Consider the following 22,519-nt stretch of genomic DNA (forward strand, 5'->3'; position numbering starts at 1 on the left):
CATGTATTATAATTCTATGAAATCACCTAACCTGTAGACCCAGGTTATACGTTAGGCCTACTAATTCATTCTTTAACAGTGTTTACATCAGGAGATATTCAAGTAGCCTGAAGACTGAAAACAAGTTAGGTATTACTTATTTTTACACATTACAGTCTGTGTAGTCAGATGACAGATGAATGTTAAATACTTACTTGCCAGCCAAATGAGCATTCTCAACATAAGCAAGTGCTGCCTCGAGACCCTTGAGCTGGGCCACAGCATTTGAGTCTGTCACAAACTTCTTAAGCAGGCCCAGGTATTTGCCCCATTCTGGGCTCTTTTCGTCCTCTATACGCTGGAAGAGCTTCAGGGCTTCTTCATAGCCATTTAGTCTGGCCTTCCATACCTTGGTTGGGATGAAGCAGGAGAATAGTGAGCATTGTGAGGAGAGGGAGTCAAGGTCATTTCGAGTTTATAACTAAGGGATAGGGTGATGTGATCCAGATTCTAGTTGGAATGGCAGGGTAGAGAAACAAATTTAAAATAGGCTGTTGATTGGGCTAGCATATAATCAATCCATTGTGATTGAAGCAGTCAGTAAGGGGTTTCGATCAATTGAGAGAAACTCTGAAGAGGGATTAGAAACTATAAATCATAAGCGTTACTGGGTTTTAAGTTATCCTTTTGGAAGAAGCCAATAAGTCTTCTCCAGACTAGCTCTATGCTGCTGGAAATCCAGTCTAAATTAGATTAGATGTTTTGTGGGGGAAAAAAAATATGTTCAATAAAAGCTGCTCTATAAATGATTTTACAATAAGAATACTGAGTGTGCTATTGGATACCATTTTATGAAACAAAACCACAGCTGCTGAAATGCATCCAGTAAGGATTCAACACTGAGGAAAGTCAGGTTTGTTTTATAGTGTGTGTGTGTGTGTGTGTGTTTAAGGGGTAATCACCTTGTGTTCACACTTCTGGTCGATGGGCAACTTCATCCACTCACTGTCGTCACCCATGATGACCTCTGTGTGTTTGCCTTAGGCCTTACAAATTCAACTGTAATGGAAATATGAAAACAAAGTGAGTCACCATTTTTTATGTGACATCTATTTTAAGTAGGAATGAGTGCTGGTATGTCAATAGTGCAGTCATTTCCATAGTTATCATACCAATGTGAAATTAGAAAACATGATGCAATGTATTCATGAAAGCATCAGTATGATACTCTGGCCTACACCAATAGCACTTGTGTACAAAGGCAGACATAATTCAGTAGAACCATTAGCTTGCCTAACGCAATGTCTGAGAAGAGATCTAAATACAAAACGTAGCCATTACAATACCCCGCTAGTTGTGGTTAAAATGGCTGTGCTACAGCTCTATTTGAAAGGACAAACCATGCGATTCTCCCCTAATGCATTCTCAGGAGAGAGGCTGCCTTGTCAGATTTCATATTGATCCATGCAGTTTGGGGTAAACAGCTTTAACACATGAAGTGCATATTTCGTCAACAATATGTTAGTCATCTAACGTTAGTTATCTAACTAACGTTAGCTAGCCAAATTAGTTACTTGCAAACATAACCTATATGGTTTTATTTGCAAATAGCTGAGCGATATGTAAAGATTTGCCAAAAAACATGGCAACAGAATCTGGCAAGCTATGATATGGCAGACTGGCTGGCTGGGGTGAGTTCAATATTTTGGCTGGGTACGGTTAGATGGCTTAGCTACACTCACTAACTAGTTAAGTTAGCTACATTAGTTAACTGCGAGTCTGCGACACTAGCAAACATCGATTGAACTAGTTAGCAAAGTAATGCCAAACATAGTGTGTTCAATGATAATACAATAAACACATGCATGGCATGTTGGAAAAGGCTCCATCTTCAACACAATCTCAATAGGTTAACTAACGTTAGGCTAATGATAAACATTCCTGACAAAACCTCGCCCGCATCTAGTCTAGCTATGTTCGGGTAACAAATAACGATATATATACACATCTCTCTCTATATATATATATATACTTCAGAATCAAGGAGCACAGTTAAGCATCAATGCACAGATAGTTAGCTAACTAACGATGCTAAGCTAAGACTGTTCTAGCAAACGTCAGCTGACAACAACTGAAGCTAGCTAATAATGGTTAGCAACAGTAGCTAGCAACTTAGCTAGATGCGCCTGTCAACACGCCCAAAACCCAACCAACCATCTGGACTATTTACAACGATACTTTCTCACCAACCAGTATAACGTGGAGTAAAATATAAGGCATGATGACATTGTATTAAGCTGGCATATGCACATAATAAGACTCGGTATTGTCTGCCACAAAGCTAATCCATCCGCGCACCACAGGGCCCAGAAATCGCAGAACAATAATGTCGAAGTCTGATGGAAAACGCGGGCTCGCCTCTCAGTATGTAATAGCTAACACGCAAAACAATGAATAAAGGCCTTTTGGTTACCTGGGGGTCTTTCTGGTAGGCAAAATAACGTTAGCTAGCTAACGTTATATAGATAGAGACGATATTTGATCATTACTCTCTGCGATATTTGAAACGCCTCCAAGGGCGGAGAGTCAGAGGGAGCTCCACAGAGAGGGGCACCGCCTCAAGCAGTCACCCTACGTCATTGCCAGTTAAACATTTAAACATGGCAACATTCAATCACAAGTATTCTGATGCCAATTCCTGCTCATAGAGCAAATTGCATATCTGCATATAGCACAAGGCATATGCATTAACATAATGTGAGCCCTGAAACTGTAAAGGTACAGACAGACAGCATGATCACGGTCTATTCTATTTCATCCCGTGCTTGAGGGTTAATGAATCAGTCCTCAAACTAATACCATTGTCTGCCCCGAGGTGAGCTTGGTGCTCTCTCTATTGTCTTCAGTCCACCCCTGTCCTTTCCTTTCTCTGCCTTGTCTGCCTTCTGCTGCTTGCCCTGGCCTTGATCTCTGCCTACAGTGCATATATTTCACTAATTGACTGATGTATACAGCATAGACATAAACTATTTATATGGTATACTGTAACAGTATGCTGTAAGCTTGTACATGCACGTTTTAGTTTGCGTACTTGCATGTTGGCACATCTATGATAATACTGAGAGGACTATGGCTTTTCTTGCCTCCATGTTCTGATTTTGCCTCATTGTATGATTTCTAAAGACAAGGAATGCACACATGCATGTAGTTGTCAGAACAGCAGGAACCAAATGGATGGATGGACTCCTGGAAACAGCATACCCATCAAGTTCTGGATGCTCAGACAATGGAGAGAAATATTAATTATAATATTTAATTATTTATTTGTTTCTTTCTACTTGTGAGTTGTATTAGTCAGTACGTCAATGTAATGTTATTGATCTGTCAGTTTCCCTGGCTAATTCCCTACTTTTCACACTGACACAGTAATAAACAGCTATAACATTACAGGCTTCACTGTCATGATGCACAGTAGAGGTCTGCGCGGGACCAATTGCTTCATTCTGCTCCCGCCAGCACCACAACCTGTGGCAATATTAGTAGTACACTAGAGTCTAATCATATTTAAGTTAATTTCATATTCAAGTTAACTGCCACGTGATTCTCCGGCCATGTCGGCAGCCTACTCTATATCAATGAGACCACACATACTAGGCACACCAGAACTCTCACGCCAAACTAGAAGAGGTAGGCTACGGAAGTTGAAGCAGCGAATTCTGAGTGTGTGAATAATGGGACAAATATGTGTTATTAATACAAAAAGTAGGCTAACGCATACAAAGCAGAACAAAGATAGATTCAAAAGAATCTGTGGGATGACAAAAATAGCCAGGGAAGACCGGTCTGTGACAGAGGTGAGGTGAATTTTTGCACATACAACACTTTATTCTCTCTGTCCTGCAAACACTGGACAAGCCAGATGCTATTTTAAGGCAGTCTGACAAACCTCTAAAGTTGATTTCAAAACTGTATCAAGAGTTGATAGAGGCTTTTCCCGATGACACAAAACATATAAAACAAAAATGTGAGGAAGACCTGGGAGACGCTATTGATGATGATGAATGGATACAGATATGTTAGACTGCCCAGTCGTGTTCATATCATCTTAGACATAAATTAAGACAGTTTAAGACCATCCAGAGAACACACCACTGTATATGCCAATGCAACTGAATATCATGCACTCCGAAATGGTATTATTCTGCTGGAGGTGTAAAAGAGAACATATTTGCATATGTTGTGATCTTGTGAAGGCTGGCTGAATTCCGGCAAAGAGTATGTTATTTTATCTCAGCATGTCTACATATTCTCCCTTCTCCCTGTTTTTGTTTGCTTGGAAATGTTGATACTGGAGATTGTTATCAGAAGAAACTGTGTAACCTAGAATGTATAATGGCTAATAAAGGCATTGCCATTAACTGGAAGGTTGGTTATCCTTCCACAATGTATGGAAGAAATGTCAAGTTATGTGCAGTATCACTAGATTTGTTTTAAGATTAAGGGTAAACTGTGCAACTTTCATAAGGTCTGGATGCCTTATATGGAACACTGTACGACAAAAGGAGACCCTATTGAAAACATGCCCACGTCAGGGGAGATACCTATTTAGGCAATCACTAGCTGCTGGGTTGCTCAGTCCTGTCCCTGGGGCTCTGCTGTACTGTTGTCACTCTGGCCTTGGCCTAACACACCTGAAACCAATAATAAATGTTTCACTAAGATCCTAAAGCTGAGTGGTGTGCATTGGGTTGAGGTTCTGCAGGGCAGTGGACCCCTAGGGGCAGGACAGGGAGACCCAGCTATATTGTGTGCAAGTAAAAAGAGCTCTACAGTACTAATAGGCTTATGGTATAAATTATATGGAAGGTGTACTGTTTCTGTGTGTTAATGTGTAGGTGTATGTGTGTTTTCTTTCTCTTGAGACAAAAAAAAGATGGGAAGGCAGTTGTGTTGGGGAGAGAGTTAAGTTAATGACTAGACTGTGTGTAGGCGGCTTGGGTTGGCTGGGTTGTCTTCCTGAAATTTGATATAGAGGATGTCCTTGTACTTTATTTGTAAGAGTTGTTAATTTGTCAGGCTATTGGTTAAAGGTCCAACACAATATTGATTATTGAATGATCATGGATCAAGTTAATTCTTATCAATCACTTCAACATATTTAATCATCTCTTACCTAGCTTGATGACTGTGGGCATTTTTGCTGGTATTTTTGCTGCCATTTTTGTTGTTCTAAATAGAGAAGGCTAGAAGGGCCAAGGGTCATATTAGATTGTGTAGAAATGTAGGAAATGTGCTTTAGATGCCCCCCAAAATGGGAGGACCCCCAGACACCCTGCCAAGTTATGTCCCTTTCTGCAAATAGCACTGCTGGGTGATTTAAAAAGTCATAGTCAATCGATCAATATTATAATAATACTCTCAGCAATTAAAAAAAAAAGTACAATATGTAGAATCGATGTAAATAGAAAGGTTCAGAACATTAGTGAAACAACACACCACATTTGAAAAATATATGGATGGTGTTCAGAGATAGTGTCACGCCCTGACCTTAGTATTTTTTGTTTTCTTTATTGTTTTGGTTAGGTCAGGGTGTGACATGGGTGATGTATGTGTTTTTGTACTGTCTAGGGGTTTTGTAGGTTTATGGGGTTGTTTACCATCTAGGTGTTTATGTAGGTCTATGGTTGCCTAGATTGGTTCTCAATTAGAGGCAGCTGTTTATCGTTGTCTCTGATTGGGAACCATATTTAGGCAGCCATCTTCTTCTGGGTATTTTGTGGGTTATTGTTTATGTCTAGTTGCCTGTGTATACACATTTATGTTATAGCGGCATGTTAATTTTGTATAGTTTGTGTAGTGTCAGTCTTTATTAAAAGTAACATATCACGCTGCGCCTAGGTCTCCTCCGTACAACGAACGTGACAGATAGATTGGAGGGGTTAAGTGGAGCTGGATGGGACTAAAAATAAACAAAAGATAACTATTGTAAAATATACTGGCCGGTTTCCACGTCCTCAGATAATCCACATAAAGTACAGTAATGTGTTAAATTAGAGGCATGTGTGAAAGTGAAACCATTGTTGAAATACTATAAAATACTAATATAATGGGAAAATTCGAATGAGAGATGGCTGATCTTGCCCTGTTGGAAGATTTAGCACAGGCTGCATTCCGCAGAGAGTGTGTTTTTAGAGACAGGTGGGACTTTTTTGCAGAAAGTACAGATTGGCTCATCAGATATACTGTAGTTTCCAAAAACCAATCACGTAGGATCTTTGCGAGGATTTAAGATCTACTTTAGAAAAGCAAACACTTGCCGCTGCACATCAAAGTGCTATCCACCATAATGTTTTTGGCAACGGGTACTTTTCGGTGGGAGCTTGGCGATCACCATCTCACATCCCTCAATAAGCCAATGTGTTGGGTGCAATCATCAGTAAGATGAACTGTAACATTCAATTTCCATATACCATCGTACAACAGGTTAAATTCAAGAGGGGTTTCTTTTCCATCAATGGGTTCCCAAATACGAACAGAGTAATAGACGGAATCCACACAGCCATCCCAAACAACTTCAACTAACAGAAAAGGCTTCCACTCCTAAAGTGCAGGTGATGGGTTGTGTGATTCCCAAAAAACGCTGCTGAATGTGGTGGCTAGGTGGAACGTACTACTCGTTCATTCTGGAGAACAGCAATGTTGGCCTATCCTTAGTCAAAAAATCCTATAGCATTTGTGATTTTTCAAATAGAATCCCACAGGATTCTCACAATCCTATAGGATTTTGCAACACCTCAATCAGAATCCTATTGAAATCCTATGGGACTACTTTTTCCTATTGGTTAAGTGCTTGTAAGTAAGCATTTAACAGTAAGTTGTATTTGGCGCATGTGACAAATAACATTTGATTTGATTTGATTGAAATTAAAAAGTTTCATATTGGATCCTGTAGGATTCTCGCAGTCCTATACAATTTTGTGTCACCTGTATCAGAATCCTATTGGAATCCTATTAGACCCATTTTTTTCCTATTGGAAATAAAAAGTAATACTGTTGGACCCTATAGGATTCTAGCAATTCTATAGGATTTTGTAATCACCTCTATCAGAATCCTGTTGGAACTGTTTTGTTAATTGCACCCATTCATTTATATTCTGAACAAACATGCAACAATTTCAAAGATGTTGCTGAGTTACAGTTCCTATAAGGAAATCAGTCAATTTAAATAAATTCATTAGGACCTAATCTGTGGATTTCACATGCCTGGGAATACAGATATGCATCTGTTGGTCACAGATACACTACATGATGAAAAGTATGTGAACACCTGCACATCTCATTCCAAAATCATGGGCATTAATATGGAGTTGGTCCCACCTTTGCTGCTTTAACAGCCTCTCACTGTCTCTCTAATAGCAGTACAATCTCCATAACTTCACTTACTAAATCAGTGAATGCATTTCATAAGCATCACCCTCTAATTCAACCTTACAATACCAATGTTCCATAAGGGTTTAATTAATGAAACCCAAAACCTCCGGTGCTGTTTCCTATGCGAACCTACCAAGGCTAACTCACCACATTAACATGAAAATGCAATGTCAGCTGTAAAATGTAAGTAGTAAATACATTAAAATATCTATATTTAACCTTAGAATTACAGACCCTGCAATTAGCATGAAAATGAATCCTGATCGTTTCAACTCTACCATCCCCGTTGATAAGTGCCCAAAAGATGGTGCTATTATTCCTTTTACATCCTTTGTCATAACGGTGGTGTGAAGACGTTCTAAACGGATGCTTCATAATGGTGGTGTGAAGACGTTCTGAACGGATGCTTCATAATGGTGGTGTGAAGACGTTCTGAACGGATGCTTCATAATGGTGGTGTGAAGACGTTCTAAACGGATGCTTCATAATGGTGGTGTGAAGACGTTCTAAACGGATGCTTCATAATGGTGGTGTGAAGACGTTCTAACCGGATGCTTCATAATGGTGGTGTGAAGACGTTCTAAACGGATGCTTCATAATGGTGGTGTGAAGACGTTCTAAACGGATGCTTCATAATGGTGGTGTGAAGACGTTCTAAACGGATGCTTCATAATGGTGGTGTGAAGACGTTCTGAACGGATGCTTCATAATGGTGGTGTGAAGACGTTCTAAACGGATGCTTCATAATGGTGGTGTGAAGACGTTCTGAACGGATGCTTCATAATGGTGGTGTGAAGACGTTCTAAACGGATGCTTCATAATGGTGGTGTGAAGACGTTCTGAACGGATGCTTCATAATGGTGGTGTGAAGACGTTCTAAACGGATGCTTCATAATGGTGGTGTGAAGACGTTCTGAACGGATGCTTCATAATGGTGGTGTAAAGACGTTCTAAACGGATGCTTCATAATGGTGGTGTGAAGACGTTCTGAACGGATGCTTCATAATGGTGGTGTGAAGACGTTCTAAACGGATGCTTCATAATGGTGGTGTGAAGACGTTCTAAACGGATGCTTCATAATGGTGGTGTGAAGACGTTCTAAATGGATGCTTCATAATGGTGGTGTGAAGACGTTCTAAACGGATGCTTCATAATGGTGGTGTGAAGACGTTCTAAACGGAAATGTCTAGGTTTTCCCTGTTGCCTGTGGCTTAGCCTAGTTTACTAGCTTATTGATCTAGCCTACATTCACCATGATCAGCTGACAAAGCCCACCCCAGTAGTGGTTCGAGTAAATTATACTTTTAACAAACTCGCTTTCATCTGTGAAACTAGCTTGCTTAGCCTGCAATGTGTGATGATTAAGTGTTTTTTTGCAGAAAATGTTGGCCAATGTTAAAAATAAAGAATTTTTCTACAGGAGCAGTTCATTAAGTTTGATGTATTTATTTTTGGTTGTGGTTTGCCCTTTTTTCACTTTGACAACCTGTGGCACCAAAGCTGCATGGCCCTGTCTCACTGGGAGTACCACACCATACAAGACTAATACATGTGGCTATAACAAGCACATATTGTACTCACACATGCCTATACCCAGTGAGAGTTTGGAAGTGTAAAGCTACATTCTGGGATTCGACAAAAAACAAAATGGCTGAACCACTACTTTTTATACAGGGAAGGGATGTGGTAGGGAAATATAACATCTCTCAAATGCATAGACAGTGCTCTGACAGTCTGTGACATCCACATGATAGTTTGGAACTTATTTTTAAAGGTACATACACTGTTTGTTTACGTTCATGTTGTTTGTGGAGTAATGCAAATTTGTGGTCTTAAAAGAGAAGAATTTATGAATTATATTCTTCAAGAATCAATAATTGAAATGACCATTGAACAGACTCCCAGATCTTAGACTGTACCTTTTGGAAACCTTTCAAAGGATTTGACAATTATGGCAGTATCATTCATGGTTAATAATGACTCATGAGAGAAAATAATGTGTACACCAGTTTTATTGACAACAAACCACAGAATCATTACTCAACATTTATGCACAACAAGTAACTAAAATGTTAATTTTACAGAAACAAATCATTTTAAAAGTATTTGACTTGTGTGTTCAGTTAGGATGCTGACACTATGGAAAAACGTTTCTTTTTCAGTTGAGTTGATGTTTTGCTTGATTTAACAGGTTTTCAGTGCGCACACCAAGGGCAATTTCTCTTCACAGTTTAAATCGTTCCACTTTTTGTCACCTTCAGAGCAAACACAGAACAGAAATGAACTCTTAAATCAACTCAGATATAGACACAACAATATCATTGTCTATGTGTGCCAGATTTCTTTGTTAAATGTACAATTTAAAAGTTACATTTGATGAATGGATCAGTGAATGATAGTGGGCTAACTGTACCTCCATAGTTCATTTGAAGACAGTGCTCCCTGCCACCATAACAATTGGGCTCTCCTTGCTCCCAGTTCTCGTAATCAAATTTGGAGCCGTCACTCCAGAACCAATGTTTGTTCTGTGGGGAAGAAGTAAGGTCTCAGGTTCAAAGAAATCCCATATTATCATTATAAATATTTGTATGATTATTATTGGTATTATTGTAGTAAGTGTGCTTGCTGAAACATACTTATTTTCTTTCCTGCACCACCTGTAGTGCCAAACCGCAAAAGCTACCAACACAAAACAACTTTAAAATGTATAGACTGGCACTGGTACTGTTGCTTGAAAAAAACGTGTTGATACTTATACCTTCCTAATTTTGAGTTGCGCCCCCTTTTGGCCTCTGATCAGCCTCAATTCGTCAGGGCATTACTCTACAAGGTGTCGATAACGTTCCACAGGGATGCTAGCCCATGTTAACTACACTATGTACCACTACTACTACTATTACTACTACTACTATTACTACTGCCGTCACTACCCCACCACTACCACTACTACTACTACTACTACCATTACTACTGCTGTCACTATCCCTACCACTACCACTACTATTACTACTACTACCATTACTACCTACCACTACTACTATTACTACTACTACTATTACTACTGCCGTCACTACCCCACCACTACTATTACTACTACTACTATTACTACTGCCGTCACTACCCCACTACTACTATTACTACTACCACCACTACTACTGCCGTCACTACCCCTACCACTACTACTACTATTACTACTACTACCACTACTATTACTACTACTACCACTACTACTATTACTACTACTACCACTACTACTACTATTACTACTACTACTATTACTACTGCCGTCACTACCCCACCACTACTATTACTACTACTACTATTACTACTGCCGTCACTACCCCACTACTACTATTACTACTACTACCATTACTACTGCCGTCACTACCCCTACCACTACTACTACTATTACTACTACTACCACTACTATTACTACTACTACCACTACTACTGCCGTCACTACCTACCACTACTACTACTATTACTACTACTACCACTACTATTACTACTACTACCACTACTACTGCCGTCACTACCTACCACTACTATTACTACTACTACTACTACCACTACTATTACTATTACTACTACTACCACTACTACTACTATTACTACTACCACTACTATTACTACTACTACCATTACTACTGCCGTCACTACCTACCACTACTATTACTATTACTATTACTACTACTACCACTACTATTACTACTACTACCACTACTATTACTACTACCACCACTACTACTGCCGTCACTACCCCTACCACTACTACTACTATTACTACTACTACCACTACTATTAATACTACTACCACTACTACTGCCGTCACTACCTACCACTACTACTACTATTACTACTACTACCACTACTATTACTACTACTACCACTACTACTGCCGTCACTACCTACCACTACTACTACTATTACTACCACTACTATTACTATTACTACTACTACCACTACTATTACTATTACTACTACTACCACTACTACTACTATTACTATTACTACTACTACTACTACTATTACTACTACTACCACTACTACTACTATTACTACTACTACCACTACTACTACTATTACTACTACTACCACTACTATTACTACTACTACCACTACTATTACTATTACTACTACTACCACTACTATTACTATTACTACTACTACCACTACTATTACTACTACCACTACTATTACTACTACCACCACTACTACTGCCGTCACTACCCCTACCACTACTACTACTATTACTACCACTACTATTACTACTACTACCACTACTACTGCCGTCACTACCTACCACTATTACTACTACTATTACTACTACTACCACTACTATTACTATTACTACTACTACCACTACTATTACTATTACTACTACTACCACTACTACTACTATTACTATTACTACTACTACTACTACTATTACTACTACTACCACTACTACTACTATTACTACTACTACCACTACTACTACTATTACTACTACTACCACTACTATTACTACTACTACCACTACTATTACTATTACTACTACTACTACTGCTATTACTACTACCACTACTATTACTACTACTACCACTACTATTACTATTACTACTACTACTACTATTACTACTACTACCACTACTATTACTATTACTACTACTACCACTACTATTACTATTACTACTACTACCACTACTATTACTACTACTACCACTACTATTACTACTACTACCACTACTATTACTATTACTACTACCACTACTATTACTACTACTACCACTACTATTACTATTACTACTACTACCACTACTATTACTACTACTACCACTACTACTGCCGTCACTACCTACCACTACTACTACTATTACTACTACTACCACTACTATTACTACTACTACCACTACTACTGCCGTCACTACCTACCACTACTATTACTACTACTACTACTACCACTACTATTACTACTACTACCACTACTACTGCCGTCACTACCTACCACTACTATTACTATTACTACTACTACCACTACTATTACTACTACTACCACTACTACTGCCGTCACTACCTACCACTACTACTACCACTACTATTACTATTACTACTACTACCACTACTATTACTATTACTACTACTACCACTACTATTACTATTACTACTACTACCACTACTATTACTATTACTACTACTACCACTACTATTACTATTACTACTACTACCACTACTATTACCACTACTATTACTATTACTACTACTACCACTACTATTACTACTACTACTACTATTACTACTACTACCACTACTACTGCCGTCACTACCTACCACTACTACTACTATTACTACTACTATTACTACTACTACTACTACTATTACTACTACCACTACTATTACTACTACTACCACTACTATTACTACTACTACCACTACTACTGCCGTCACTACCTACCACTACTACTACTATTACTACTACTATTACTACTACTACTACTACTATTACTACTACCACTACTATTACTACTACTACCACTACTATTACTATTACTACTACTACCACTACTACTACTATTACTATTACTACTACTACCACTACTACTACTACTACTATTACTACTACTACCACTACTGTTACTACTACTACCACTACTACTGCCGTCACTACCTACCACTACTACTACTATTACTACTACTATTACTACTACTACTACTACTATTACTACTACCACTACTATTACTACTACTACTACCACTACTATTACTATTACTACTACTACCACTACTACTACTATTACTATTACTACTACTACCACTACTACTACTATTACTATTACTACTACTACCACTACTATTACTACTACTACCACTACTATTACTACTACTACCACTACTATTACTACTACTACCACTACTACTGCCGTCACTACCTACCACTACCACTACTATTACTACTACTACCACTACTATTACTACTACCACCACTACTACTGCCGTCACTACCCCTACCACTACTACTACTATTACTACTACTACCACTACTATTACTACCACTACCACTACTACTGCCGTCACTACCCCTACCGCAACTATTACTACCTCTACCCTTGCTACTGACATCACTACCCTTACCACCACTACTACTATTACTACTACTACTATTACTACTGCCATCACTTCCCCTAATACTACTATTTCACAACCATAAATACTTTACTGAGTTTTGTATTATTGTTACTTTCGTCATTGTTATTATTATTATAATAATAGTGTGCCAGTGAATACTGAAGTGGGCATTTTTGGGGGGAGTACATCTATAAGATCGTTCAAACCTAGATCTGACTTCACAAGTGACCCTTGAGATATTGATGAGCAAATATCCTATTCATCTGTGAGTATACTCTACCTGAACAGCATCAACTCCTCCAATCCAGATAGTTTGATGTTGGCCAGTGTTTTTCAACACCAATTGCTGTAAATTATAGTTGTCCCCACAGTTGTGCACAGAGGCCAGGTTTGCTTGATGGGACAGACAGTAGCGCTAGAGAAAGTGGCGGACAAGGACAAAGACATTTCATAATGTAGGCATTAGTCAGTAGGCCAGTCTGTGAGAATTTGTCTTCTGGACTCACAATAACGTCAAAACAAATAAGCAAGTTGATTTCAATTGAACTTCTACTTTAATTCACAGTAGTGGGTAAGAATGATATACCTCAGCTTGGGGCCATGTCATTGCAGTGTTGACAAACATAAAGCAATGTGATTCGTATTTGGTCCAACCTCTTGGGCATGGATAATCACTCTCTGCTGCTCCTGCCTCCTGCTGGTCCTCCTCCACCCCAGCCTCTGTAAGGAGGAGACACAGTGCACGTTCCACATTGCAGTTGACTTTAAAGGTGAGAGGATACTGACTGATCTACAAATCACCTTGCATAATAAATAACTATTCAACATTACTTGAAGGTCAGTCAGTCACACACACGCACGCACGCACGCACACACACACACACACACACACACACACACACACACACACACACACACACACACACACACACACACACACACACACACACCTCTGCTAAAACATAAAAAATACAGAATTAATGAATACATAATGTAAAGTGTAAAATGGATTCCCTCTTACTTGAGGCACGTGGATCAAAGGCCTCGCCCAGAACAATGGCAGCGCTGAGAAGCAGAAGGATGGTCAACATCGCCATTGATATAGTCTTCTGAGAGAGAGAGAGAGTGAGCGAGAGAGCGTCACACAGACAGACAGAGAGACAGACAAATACAGTGAGAGAGAGAAGCCGTTAAGACAAATTCAGTGAGTACTTCAGAGTAGGTGAATGCAGTTTCCCTAGCCTCTCCTCGATTACTCCCAGCCATTCCACTTAGCTGATGTATTCCACTGCTATCACATCAGATTCAATTAATGAAGGGCTTGGTGATTAGTTGACCATTTGTCAGCTGTGCTTGTACTGGAATAAATCCAATAAATGGAACTGGGGGAACTGGAGGAGAGGTAATGGAAAAACTGTGTTGGGTGTGTATGGAACTCCTTAGGCAACATTTCCCCAACTCGGTCCTGAGGTGCACATTTTGGAACGAGTTTGGGAAACGCTATGCTAAGGAATACCAGGTATCATTCCTTCAACCACATACAAGAGAATAGCCTAGCACACAGGAATATGTATGCTTCCTAAATGGCACCATATTCCCTCTGTAGTGCACTCCTTTTGACCATAGCCCACAGTGCACTAAATAGGGAATAGGATGCCATTTGGATGCTTCCCATACCTTGTCTATTTACTTCAATGATAAGGAGAAGTCTATGCTCTTGAATTCAGGAGGCTCCCAACTTTTTAGGGTACCATTTGCTTTCCAAATGGCACCCTACTCCCTATATAGTGCACTACTTTGACCAGGAACACATACTGTAGGCCCTATGGGCCCTGTTCAAAAGTAGCACACTACATAGGGATTAGGGTACCAATTGGAATGCAGACAGGTGCAGTTTTAAATTAATAACTGTTGAAATCTCACCTTCTGAAATCTTCAGTTGTAGCTTCACTTCTTCAGAGATCTTCAAAGAACTTCACTGGGTTCTCTCTGTGTCCTAAATTCTACCTATCCCTCCTCTCCTTTAAATAGGTTTTTCAGAGACACCTTCTTCAAGAGTGGAGGAGGGTTGGTTTGTATTAACTCTGTTTGCTTCCCTGAAACAGCTGTGAAGGAAAACGTGTCACTTAAGGCCTTAAGGCCACTGCATGGTGATCAGCCCTCCAGGCCTTTTAACAAGAACCACCACAGACGATGGCCAAATTCACCAGATGATCCTTGACCTGTTTGTTTGAATGCAGAATAAGAACCCTCTCTGTACCACAAGTTTTCCTACACTCTCAGAAAATGGGTACGGTTAGGGTACAGTATTGTTCCCTGAGGTATAAAAATGTCAAATTACACATAATGTACCTTTAGAGGTTCGGTATCTTTTAGGGTACATGTGCAAATAATCTAGTATTATGCTACATGTTTGTACCTATTATGTTTTATGTGAAGGTAGAATCATTGGCGGTGTGGCCAAGTGGGGCCGTGGCTTTCAGTTAGTTATTTTTGGCAACCCGCAAAAGGAAGTGTTGTACCAGTTTAAGTTATCTATGGATATGTTAATTCAAGTGTGAGCATGTCTGCTAACTGTTCTGAAGTCTTTAAAAAGGCTTACATAATAGCATTTGACATTAAAGTGCTGAGCAAAAAGGATTCTCGGTGAGCCGTATAATTTAGCTCCATTCGCGTAAAAGAGCTGTTCATTTGGCTCCCACATGGCTCTTTGCTCAAAATGTTTAAAAACTGACAGAGAATCATGAAAAAATTGCAAATCTCCGATGTAAAGTTTAAAAAAGTAGCCTACTTTGAATGTTTGAAAGTCGTGAAATGTTTTTTACGCACTGCAAAAATGAGCGTGGCCCAGAATGAAGCACTCTCCCCAATATTGATTGTTTCTGTGGTGAGAATTCAACATCTTCAGAGAATGATTCTGAACTGAACTGCAGAGAATCGTTGTTTGCGGCTCAAAAAGCAATAGTAGAGGTATGCAAATCAGGGAGCCAAATGAACATCTCTTTCATTCATTCGATTCAGTTCCTGACATTCACCAAAATATATATACAAAAGGAGCAGTTAATTCGCAAACAACCCATCACTAATACAGGCCTCTTGGGGTAATGATTAAGGTGCTGGTTTGACAAACCTGCAAGGGTACAAATATTCACCAATAACTAATGGTACTATAGACCTTGTAGGGCCCAAATTGTAGGGTACAAATATTCAACTATAAATAATGGTACAATGAACGTACCTTATAGGGGACAGCTACATTAGGGGTTCCCAAGTCTTTTTTGGCCCGCAACCCCATTTGATAAAAAAAAAATGTCAATGTCAATGTCAATGCCTCAGGATGCCACTGGGTAAACATTCCCTGGAATTATTATTAAGTGAATTATCTTATTGAATAAACAACTTTTCTGTGATGATATCCGGGAGAAGGCGTGTCTGAAGTAAACAGAGTACTTGACCTAAAGCAAGTCCTGCCTGGCATAATTATCACGCTTGCAAGCAGCCAGTTTTACTCATTGTACATTTGATTCATTTCATAATATGATTAATAAACTGAAATCAAAGGAACTTAATGATAAATTGACTATTAAGGGTCTTCTGTAACACAAACAGACATAATTCAGAATAAGGATACTCCGTTACAGTGTTAAAATATTGAATTTTAACTTTATATGCCAATATACTTTCTTACAGCAATGGGAAGAATGTTGTTTAAAAGCAGACATGTGCACATCTAGAGGTCTAGGGATGGCTGAGCACCTGCCCTTTTGCCCTCGGCCAGAAATCAACCCCGGCATTTGTAACACACTGTCCCATTTTTTTACTGAGGCCCCCGTCCCGTTATTGCCTGGCCAACTGATGGCCAAATTCACCAGATCAACCTTTACCTGTTTGTTTGAATGCAGAATGAGTGAACCATCTCTGTTCCCGAGTTCTCCGACATGCTCAACCCTGACGTAACCCATTGAGGAAATTACTTTGATGACACATTTTCGGCAATGTAAATAGAATCAATAACTTAAAAACGTTTTTTTTTTTTTTTTTAAACAATGGGTAACACTTCGTACATTAGGCATCAATAACACCTGATTAAACCAGAAGGGTTGGGTTAAATGCAGAAGAGACATTTCGGTAGAATGCATTCAGTTGTGCAACTGACTATGTTCCCCCTTCCCCTTCATAACACTTTCATCACACATTTACAGGTAACTACCAAAATCAATGAAACAACAACTTAAAGCATCTTAATAGGGCGTTGGGCCACCATGAACCGCCAAAACGGTTTCAATACGCCTTGGTGTAGATTCTACAAGTTTCTAGAACTCTATTAGAGGGATGCAACACAATTCTTCCACAAGAAATTCCAGAATTTGGTGTTTTGTTGATGGGGGTGGAAAACGCTGTCTCATGACCCGCTCTAGAATCTCCCATAAGAGCTCAATTTGGTTGAGATCGGGGGACTGAGATTCACACAAACACCCTTTAAACCCACTATGCTCCTTTCAGACCCTTCTTTCATAGTCACTGATATCTCTTCTAGCCATGGTAGTCAAAATAATGGGCAACTGGGCATTTTTATACATGAGCCTAAGCATGATGGGATGTTAATTACTAAATTAACTTAGGAACCACACCTGTGTGGAAGCACCTGGTTTCAATATACTTTGTATCCCTCATTTACTGAAGTGTTTCCTTCATTTTAGCAGTTAACTGTGGGTTTTCATAAGGAGTTTTCAAAATAAAAGACCACTCAAATAGATGTTTATTTATGTATTTATTTATGTTATGCAACAGAAATGTGTATTTTTTCTGCCACGGTATCCAACCCTCTGATATACTCACAGGTGGTAGAATTAAGGTTAGTGATTAGTGACTGTGTGTATTGAGAGTTGTTTTTCTTCTCTTGTGATCTGTCAATGCCTCAGGATGCCACTGGGTAAACATTTATTGGAATTATTATATTATTGAATTATAATGATCTAAAGGATCTATTTGAAATATTAACTTTTCTGTGGAGAAGGCTTGTCTAAAATAAACAGAGTACCTTATCTAGAGAGCGTCATGCCTGGCATAATTATCAGGCTTGCAAGGAGTCCGTTTTACTCATTGATACATTTCACAATTTGATCAATAAACCATAACTAAATTACAAATGGACTATTAATTGTCCTCTTTCACACTAACAGACATAATTCAGAATAAGGATACTCCATTACAGTGTTAAAATGTTGAATTTCAACTTAATATGCCAAAATATCTCAACTCCCAGGTATCAGCAAGTGTGATACATGGAAAGACCTCAAGAAGGCAAGAACTAAATCCCTACACAGGGAGGCCGATCTACTATCCAGTTCACCTAGTGAAACAGCAGACTGCATAGCTGCAGAGAACCTTCTCCTGAAGCAAGCTCAAATGGAATTGTTTCCTGAAGAGGTGAAGGCCGTCATGTCAAACCGGTCTATACCTTCTAACAATCATCTGGGTCCCTTGTTTCCTGAGGTTGATAAGGATGCAGTACTCCTTAGAGTTGGCGGTAGACTGCGAAGAGCAGAGCACCTGAAGATGGATGATATGCACCCCATCGTCTTGGATCCACATAATCCACTCTCATCCATTCCAGCCCAGAGAGGGTTCTGGCAGAACTGCGTTGCAGTTACTGGACATCTGGAAGTTTCAGCACACCTGTTTGAAATGCCAAAGATGGCGGCCCAAACCTGAAGCTCCAAAGATGGCAGACCTACCTCAAATCAAATCAAATCAAAGTTTATAATCTACTGGAGAACCATTTTGGATTTAAGTATAATTTAGGTACTTCAAAGAAGTGTCTGATGTCCTCCCAGCCACCCCGTCCCAATCTCTCGGATAGAACCCATTTCCACTCTCACCAATAACCACCATTGAATCTTAGCTATAATTGCAAACAAGGAACAATAATGACTCAACATCCCCTCCTAATCTGTCTAGAACTCATTCATTCACTAACCCTAACCCTAACCCTAACCCTAACCCTTTTCTCTCGCATTCCCTCTCTCTCTCCTAACCCTAACCACACTGCTAACTTTATGCCTAAACTTAAATTCGTATTCATGAATGTTTACGATATATAGCCAATTTTTACTTTGTGGCTGGGGTAACTAATGAAAACCTATATTTGGTCCTCACTCATGTTGTATTTGATTTCCTTTGTGATTGGTTGACAGCTTCAGCAGTGTGAAGAATGGCAACCATGTTCTGTTCAGAGAGTTTAGCTACATCAAGGTCAGAGCTCATAAAAGGGCCTCCTTTATCCACATTCTCTGGAGGTGCTTCAGACATATTGGAAAGAACTTAGGTAGGCCTAATGCGTCTGTGTGATGGTAACACTGTCTTTGACCATATGAGAAATGTGAATAAAATTTAGTAAAAAGGTTATGGAATTCTACTGTTTTATAACAAGGACCTCCTGTGTGTGCCGTTGAGTTATATTCAGTAGATACAGTGAATATCCCTGGTGTTTGCCACTGTTATAGGTTATGTGCTCTGCTTGCTACAGACTTCCTGGCCATGTTGGAGTACAACTCTCTTCTGCAGCTCCTCGGTCCAGACAGTTTAGTGGAGTTGGTACAACACGCAGCAAGGTCTGTGATTTGGCATTATTCATTGATATTGTACAGTATTACATTACACTATGTAACATCAAGTTCAGGGTGTTTTCGTCTCTGAAATGGATTATCAAGACATTATTGTGAACATTTTAGTACACACTATGGCCATACCCAATTCAAATCTCTTTCAACATAGGATAGTGCTGATGAACGATGCCATGGACTGCCTTGAGTCCTCTCACAACGTCCAGAGAACTTGATTTACTACTGCATACCTGACATGATCCAGGTCTCTATTGAAAACGTACCTGTTTAAATAAATAGCCCAGCCTCTGACTTGGGAGACTCTAGACTGCACAGTGTCACCTGAAATCCTGTTTCCTTTTCACTCACTGAGTTCCTGGAGATCATTGCTGTGATGTGATCTACTAGGGCCTGCTGTCAGGGAAGAGTCCCAACACTGTAATCATCCCCACCTCTGCCTCTGGTGGCCACATAGGAAACTGAGGCTCAGGAAGGGGTGGGTTCATCAGTGTTTGGAGAATGCTTTGAGGGGCTTTGTGAGAGGTTCAAATGCAAGTAAGGAACAGTTTCATTACAATACATTGCTCTAAATAAATCTGAAGATTACAATGACAATACAAATAATTAATGATTTTTCAGTCAACAGTAGTACTCACAAGATGATACTTATTTGTGAGGCTCTTCCTCACATTAAGGGGACAAATAGAGTTGTATTGAATTGTACTAGGATGCATAATGCTTGATTAAGTTCGAGTGATTTATTGATATTGTGTGACTCTCCATAGCCATCCTTCTGCACCTGCCATGACCTATGGGTTTGCGATGGCTCTGGTTAGACACGAGGACATCAACCAGGACATCCACGAGGACATCCACAAGGACATCCACGAGGACATCAACCAGGACATCCACGAGGACATCCACCAGGACATTGGTGAGAACACAAGTGTTGTTTTCTGTTCATAACAAAGACTATTGTTCCCATAATGCAATACAAATGCAAGCCATGCATTACTACAATTAACACTGGCAGGCTTTTCATTTGAACATGTTACCATTGCAATGGGTGTGGGCTGCTCATCTAGTGTTAATAACTGAGTGTTGTCGCTGCTAGGTGGCCTGCCAAACAAGTCTGAGCTGCTCATTGACCCTGATATGGACCAGGAGGTGGATAAACTAGGTAAACTGAGGCACAGAACCTACTTCATTTAGTTTCATTCTGACCAATATTGAAACCTTACATTCATCTATGTTTCTAATACTGTTGAAAATATTGATAGCTAGAATCCTTAATTGGTGAAACTGTCACGTCCGTTTCGGATATTACAACAAAGAAGTTACTGCAAACAACTAACACTGTTTTTTCGCCATTCGGACATCATTGCGCGCGACCGAAGAATATGATTATAGTTTTTTTTTTTTTTTGCCACGTTGCCGAATCCTCCTCTCCTCTGTTTTCATTATAATGTTACTGGGCCGAACAGTGGCGCTGTTTCCCCTAATGCAGATTCAATATTTAATATACACTTATAAACAAAGCTTTAGGTATAGCTAATAGCAACTAACTTCAATGTGCTGTTGTTCTGGAGTAGGTTATAGAATCACATATTTTAAACTCACATTGAATGCCTTGAAATCAATCCAATATTACCCTTCAGTGTTGTCACCCCCAGCATCAAATAGTATTATATTGTATCTCTATGCTCTCCACAGCATTGCCCAGATTGCTATCAGTCCAACAGCAGCAGCATCGCACCGGGACACAAAGACCCCCGAGGAAGACATGTTTCTAATCGCCCCTCCCTCCTATTAACACACATCCTCCCACTGACGACTAAATCTCTTATTGACCTTGTTATATCCATTTATAACCCCGTGTAGCGGGTGGCCTAGTGGTTAGAGTGTTGGACTACTAACTGAAAGGTTGCAAGATCGAATCCCTGAGCTGACAAGGTAAAAATGTGTTGCTCTGCCCCTGAACAAGGCAGTTAACCCACAAATAAGAATTTGTTCTTAACTGACATGCCTAGTTAATTGTTTTAAAATCCTCCCACTGACAGACTAAATCTATTATTGACCTTGTTACATCTATAACCCCCACCCCTTCACAGCGAAGAAAAAAGTTTGAGCTATATTCCTGCATTTCTACCCATTTTTCCATGGGGCGTAGAGAAGATTTAGCAGTTTTAGAACTAATTTCATGCAATTCTACTTATTTTTCCATGGGGCGGAGAGAAATGATTGCAGTTTTTAATATGATATCCGAGTGAGAGTGACTAAGAAAATCAATGGGGGCACCCCGGTCGGTATTTCGACCATGATTACTACAAGTTTAGATAGTTGGTCGCTAGATTATTATTTACCAATCAAAATATATTTAGCTGACATGAGCTAATTGA

General features: G+C 39.5%; 2 protein-coding genes and 1 pseudogene across 6 annotated transcripts in view; 1 reads left to right on the forward strand and 2 right to left on the reverse strand.

Annotated features, from left to right (window-relative positions):
• Nucleotides 1–2,607, reverse strand: part of LOC139375317 (cytoskeleton-associated protein 5-A-like) — a 36,961-nt gene extending 34,354 nt beyond the window's left edge. For 4 of the 5 annotated variants that reach the window (XM_071117019.1, XM_071117001.1, XM_071116992.1 and 1 more), the window contains exons 1-3: nucleotides 2,453–2,563; nucleotides 942–1,038; nucleotides 195–388 (exon numbers count right to left, since the gene is read on the reverse strand). In XM_071117019.1, the coding sequence (XP_070973120.1) occupies nucleotides 195–388; nucleotides 942–998 (251 nt within the window). In that variant the 5' untranslated portion in view covers nucleotides 999–1,038; nucleotides 2,453–2,563. Of the gene's footprint in view, nucleotides 1–194; nucleotides 389–941; nucleotides 1,039–2,452 lie in introns of all 5 variants that reach the window. The other variant, XM_071117010.1, reaches the window with a different exon arrangement.
• A 6,817-nt stretch (nucleotides 2,608–9,424) lies between these two features.
• LOC139382993 (ladderlectin-like) lies at nucleotides 9,425–15,502 on the reverse strand. Its single transcript, XM_071127283.1, has 6 exons — nucleotides 15,439–15,502; nucleotides 14,537–14,624; nucleotides 14,102–14,235; nucleotides 13,796–13,930; nucleotides 9,824–9,935; nucleotides 9,425–9,665 (listed from the first exon to the last, which is right to left on the reverse strand). Exons 2-6 carry the CDS (start codon nucleotides 14,610–14,612, stop codon nucleotides 9,595–9,597), a joined length of 528 nt encoding a protein of 175 aa, XP_070983384.1. The 5' UTR covers nucleotides 14,613–14,624; nucleotides 15,439–15,502; the 3' UTR covers nucleotides 9,425–9,594.
• A 576-nt stretch (nucleotides 15,503–16,078) lies between these two features.
• On the forward strand, nucleotides 16,079–21,913 carry LOC139378468 (centriolar satellite-associated tubulin polyglutamylase complex regulator 1-like; annotated as a pseudogene).
• The last annotated feature ends 606 nt before the right edge of the window (nucleotides 21,914–22,519 follow it).

The sequence above is a fragment of the Oncorhynchus clarkii genome, chromosome 2 (genome assembly GCF_045791955.1).
Source record: "Oncorhynchus clarkii lewisi isolate Uvic-CL-2024 chromosome 2, UVic_Ocla_1.0, whole genome shotgun sequence".
Classification (NCBI taxonomy): domain Eukaryota; kingdom Metazoa; phylum Chordata; class Actinopteri; order Salmoniformes; family Salmonidae; genus Oncorhynchus; species Oncorhynchus clarkii.

Excerpts from the sequence above, each read along its gene's own strand:
- LOC139382993 (XM_071127283.1), bottom strand. The coding sequence starts at position 14,612 with ATGGCGATGTTGACCATCCTTCTGCTTCTCAGCGCTGCCATTGTTCTG. Across the intron at positions 14,236-14,536 it reads CTTTGATCCACGTGCCTCAA|AGGCTGGGGTGGAGGAGGAC; the intron begins GTAAGAGGGAAT and ends TCCTCCTTACAG. Across the intron at positions 9,936-13,795 it reads GAGGAGTTGATGCTGTTCAG|AACAAACATTGGTTCTGGAG; the intron begins GTAGAGTATACT and ends TCTTCCCCACAG.